This window comes from Dama dama, chromosome 4, assembly GCF_033118175.1.
Source record: "Dama dama isolate Ldn47 chromosome 4, ASM3311817v1, whole genome shotgun sequence".
Taxonomy (NCBI): Eukaryota; Metazoa; Chordata; class Mammalia; order Artiodactyla; family Cervidae; genus Dama; species Dama dama.
The window spans coordinates 64,371,963-64,377,476 of NC_083684.1; the positions used below are offsets into that span (position 1 = coordinate 64,371,963).

The 5,514-nt window shown below is 38.8% G+C and overlaps 1 protein-coding gene across 1 annotated transcript; it reads left to right on the forward strand.

Moving 5' to 3' along the window:
• Nucleotides 1–784: 784 nt before the first annotated feature.
• LOC133054785 (vomeronasal type-1 receptor 4-like) lies at nt 785–1,726 on the forward strand. The gene has a single exon (XM_061140105.1). It carries the CDS (start codon nt 785–787, stop codon nt 1,724–1,726), a length of 942 nt encoding a protein of 313 aa, XP_060996088.1.
• Nucleotides 1,727–5,514: the final 3,788 nt, after the last annotated feature.

The window sequence follows — 5,514 nt, forward strand, 5'->3', positions numbered from 1 at the left end:
TTCATGACATTGCCTTTTCGTGAGGCAGGTTTCTGCTGTATTCTACTGCCAGCAGTGATTTTCATGTGTTAAGATGCTAAGAGTTAATTCATAATACATGGTACCATAGAATAAAGCTTTACAAATAAGTGGAATCATGTTATATGAAAATTAAAAACTACCACAGGTCTATAAACAGAAAAACTGTGAAATCAAAATCCAATATAGATCTGGTTTATTATATGCCTGCAACAAACTAGATGTTTGGCTTTGCTGGTGATCAGTGCACTCTCTTTTTGCTTTTGGCCAGGCATCAAAGTTCATGAGATTTTAGATCCTGGACCAGGGATTGAACTTGGACCCTCTGTGGTGGAATGCAGCGTGTTAATCATTTAAGCACCTGGGAGGTTCCTCAAACCACTGTCTTGAGTATCCCAGTGGGATTCAGTCCTCACTCTGCACTAAGAAGCAGGTTTGACAAAGACTTAACCTGTCTGGGGGTAGGTAACGCTCACCTGTATAACTAAGGTCTCTTCTGTTCCTGCCTAATAAATTTGGGAAGAATAAAGAAGTGATCACATGAGTCTTCATTGATTAATTTTACATATTAGTTCATTAAATGTTATACATGGAACCTTTTAAAGGCTGCTGGTAAGAGAAACACAAGAAGCAAATATTTCCAAGTGGGAACTATTGTTAAGTGGAGAATATTGGATTTCAGTTGACATGATGCACGTAACGCATGCCTCATATTTCCATGCAGGACATTCTAACTCAAAAGTACCAGTGACTGTGAACTGAGAGGATGGCCAGCAGCTTTCTCATAATAGGCATGATCATCGTAACACAGACCGTGGTTGGAATTCTGGGGAATTTCTCACTCCTTTGCAGTTATATCATCCTTCACTTCATGGGTTATAGATTAAGGTCCACAGACTTGTTCCTTAAGCACCTGATTGTGGCCAACTCCTTGGTCCTCCTCTGTAAAGGAGTGCCACACACAATGGCAGTCTTTGGGTGGAAGCATATCCGCAGTGATTTTGGCTGCAAACTTCTCTTCTTTCTGCACAGAGTGGGGAGGGGAGTGTCCATCAGTAGCATCTGCCTCTTGAGTGTCTTTCAGGTGATCACGATCAGTCCCTGGAACTCCAGGTGGGCAGTGTTGAAAGTAACGGCTCCCAAGTACGTGGTTCTCTCTATTTTCCTGTGTTGGATCCTGCAAATGCTGGTAAATGTCATTTTTCCTTTCCATATGACTGGCAAATGGAGTGGCAAAAACATCACAGAGGAAAAAGATTTCGGCTATTGTATTTCTATTCTTACTGACAAAACTGGAGATGCCTTGTATGCAGCATTGCTATTATTCCCTGATGTTTTATGTTTGGGGCTCACGCTCTGGGCCGGCGGCTCCATGGTTCTCATCCTGTACAGACATAAGCAGCAGGTCCAGCACATTCGTAGGACTGACGCCTCCTCCAGGTCCTCCCCTGAGTCCAGAGCTACTAAATTCATCCTTCTCCTCGGGAGCACCTTTGTGTACTTTTATATTCTTTCCTCCACCTGTCAAGTTCTTTTGGCTCTTTTAGATCAGCCCAGCCAGTTCCTTGTGGACATCACTATAATCATTGCAGCGTGTTTCCCAACTGTCAGCCCCTTTCTGCTCATGACCCATAACTCCAGTGTACACAGGCTCTATTTTGCCGGGATAAGAAGTGCAAAGTCCTCTACTATTATGAGAAAAGTGTGAGTTTTATTTATTTCTATAATGAGCAGTTGCCAGTTCATTTATTCACCCTCAGAATCCTACTTTAAATTTTGAAATCTCAAGATAATATTATACTGGACATGTCAAATATCTTCTTCAATATAAAGACCATTTGAAATATATTGTCATGAAATATGAATATATCAGTGAAGTTTTCTTATAGAAAAGGAGTTCAGGTTTATGCAATAACAACAGGTCTTTACAATATTGTAGTGTTTTTCTCCCATACATGATGTGAATCAGTCATGGATTAACATGTGTTCCTCATCCTGAACTCCCCTCCCACCTCCCTCTTAGGTTCAGCCTAGGGCACCAGCCCTGAGCACTTGTCTCATGCATCAAACCTGGACTGGCAATCTGTTTCACAATTGACAATATTCATGTTTCAATGCTATTCTCTCAGATCATCCCACCCTCGCCTTCTCCCACAGAGTCCAAAAGTCTATTCTATACATCTGTGTCTCTTTTTCTGTCTTGCATATAGAGTTATCATCACCATCTTTCTAAATTGCATATATATGCCTTAGTATACTGTATTGATGTTTTTCGTTCTGGCTTACTTCACTCTGTATAACAGGCTCCAGTTTCATCCACCTCATTAGAACTGATTTAAATGTTAAGAGAGATGGCAGTATTTATTAGAAAGAGTCTTGCAGGGAGATTAGCACATTAAAATATTTTCATGTAGAAATGAGCAGTTTGAAGTGAAGTACAATAAAAAACATGCCGAAAGAAAACTATATTTCAGCAGATTTTTCAAACTTAAATATATTTGACATATAACATTGTGTAAATTTAAAGTGCAAGATTTGGTAATTTGTTACATGTAATTATTGTAATGTGACTGCCATTACAACCACATATCACAATGCAGAACTCTTCTTTTATGTTAATTTTTTCGTTGAATTTTAGTTGATTTACAGTATTATGGTAGTGGCAGAGGTACAACATTGTGCTTCAATATATAGGTTATATTTTGTTTTAAGCTATTATGAGCTACTGGCCATATTCCCTGTGCTGTAAAGTATGTCCTTGTAGTTTATTTATTTTATGTGTAGTAGTGTGTACTTCTGAATCTTTACTCTGTCTTGCCCCTTCCCACTTTCTCTCCTCACTGGTGAACACTAGTTTATTCCCTATGTGTGAGAGTCTTTTTCTACTCCATTATTTTCATCCATTTGTACTAGTTTTAGATTTCATATGTCAGGTGAAAATATACGGTATTTGTCTTTCTCTGTCTGACTTAATTCAATAAACAGAATGATATCCAGGTCCATCTATGTTAGAAGCAGCAAAATTTTATTCTTAAGGGGTGAGGAATATTCCATTCTGTGTGTGTCCGTGTGTGTGTGTGTGTACTGAATTCATTAGTTAGTTTTCTGGTAGATACTTTAGGGTTTTCTATATAAAGTATCATTTCTCTATAGTAGTGACAGTGTTACTTCTTCTCTTAGGCGTTGGAAGTCTCTTATTAAATCTTTGTCCAAATGCTGTGGCTAGGACCTGCACACTGTTAAACCAGAATGGCAATAGTGAGCATCCTCCCCTTGGTCCTAATTTTAGAGGAAAAAGCCTTCAGATATGGGTTTGCCATAAATGGCCTTTATTTTGTTGAGATGTATTTTCTCTATGCCCATTTTTCTGAGAGTATTTACCATGAATGGATGCTAGATTTTGTCAATGCTTTTTCTACATCTACTGACACAATCTCGTGTTTCTCTTCCTTTTCTTAATGTGGTGTATCAAGTGGATTGATTTGTGGATTTTTAAACATCCCTGTATCTCTGGAAGAATGATACATGATAATCTTTTATGATACATTTTATAGATTGTTCAAGTCTGTCTGCTAATATTTTCTTGAAAACTTTTTCCACCATATTCTTCAAGAAAATGATCTGTAATTTTATGTAGGGTCTCTTTATAGTACTGATATCAGTGTAGAGATAGCCTGATAGAATAATTGTAAGAGTGTTCCCCTCCTCTTCAACTTTGTGGAAGAGTTTAAGAAGGATAGATGTTATTTTTAAAAATGTTTCATAGGATCACATGTGACACCATCAAGTCCTGGACATTGTTTTCTGGGTGGTTTTTGCTTCAGTTCAGTTCAGTTCAGTCACTCATCTTGTCCTTCTCTTTGCGACCCATTGCACCGCAGTACACCAGGCCACCCTGTCTGTCAGGGAATGTTTAACAGAAGGATTCCTACGTGCTGTTACTCATAAATCCTCTGTTCCTTATCAGTGGAACAGCAAGCTGCTCCCAGGGCTGGGGTCAGTATGTGAGACAGGCTTGGGTCTCCGTCAGTAAATATTCTCTTTATGAGAAAACTGCTTTGTCTCGATCCTCTTTCATGAGCTATGGATTGTCTCTTGACCTTATGACCATCATTAATCCCTTTTTCCCTTGGTAATTTCTGTATGTTTAGTTTTCTGATCTTTATCATTGTCGAAAGAAATTCCTTGTACAACAGCCTACATATACTCACAAAAAGATAATTAAAGCGCCTTTGCTCCATCTGAGCTTAGGTCCCCATGCCTTTTTTGACTCTCTCTCTATCCATTAAAGGACCCCAACATGTGGTGCCCAGAACAGGGACTCTGGTATACATGGCATTTCAGACAGAGTGACTCAGGGCCTATTGAGGTCAGTAAGTACTAAGAGATGGGTCAAACGGCTAAAAAAAAAAAAAAAAAAAACCCATTTTCTACTTAACTTCAAACGGCTGGAAAGCCCCATCATCTCTCTACTTTAATTCATCATTTGTTTAAAGTTCAGGGACTTTTTGGTTTCACGCCAATAAATAGAATCTTGCCTTTCAACAGTGGTTAATTGTAATCCTTGGTTCCCTGAGAAAGACAGTTTTGATTTAGAAATTTGGCACTGGGTCAAAGCAAATGTTGATTGAGCCATCAAATGGAGAAAAAAATATTCCAGGCGATTTCTGGCCCCTTTGGGCTCTCTTTAAAGCTGTAATTCTGCCATTTTAAGGTAACTTCTAGCCTTCCTAATATTCAAGAACAGACAGAACACTTATTACATGAATATAAATTAAATGATATAACTTTACAAAAGGCCCAATTAGAACAACATAACATGATTCAGAATTTTCCTACAAGCCGTGCCCCGGCTGCTCTGAATGCTCTGCCTCTGCCAGCAGGCAAAAATCCAAAAGTCTCTCCTTCGCTAGAATCTAATGATTCTAACAACGACTCTCCTGAGACACTTTTTGACATCAAAACTGGCAATCTATTTTTAGATAATAATGATAAGTCCTTAGTACAGGCTCATATTTGCAAAAACTCAGTTCGTACTCACTCTCCACCATGACAGAAACTCTCTGAATTACTGGCTTTGCAATCACAAGTATCTGAACCCTATGGTTTGTCCGCCTTTCCAGTTGTAAGAAATCCTGATGCTCAAGGGCACATAATACCTCAATATGAAGGTATTAGTTTCTTTTACAGGCAACAAATGAAAAAGGCTGTAACAGTGTATGGCCCACATTCACCTTTTCTAAATCCAGCTTGTACATCTGGAAGTTCTTGGTTCACATACTGTTGAATCTTGGCTTGGAGAATTTTGATCATTACTTTGCTAGCCTGTGAGATGAGTGCAATCGTGTGGTAGTTTGAACACTCTTTGGCATTGCCTTTCTTTGGGATTGGAATGAAAATAGACCTTTTCAAGTACTGTGGCCACTGATGAGTTTTCCAAATTTGCTGGTGTATTGAGTGCAGCACGTTCACAGTGACATCTATTTCGGCTTGAAA

Bases quoted from the DNA above. Each gene is read 5' to 3' on its own strand.
- LOC133054785 (XM_061140105.1), top strand. From the start codon at position 785: ATGGCCAGCAGCTTTCTCATAATAGGCATGATCATCGTAACACAGACC.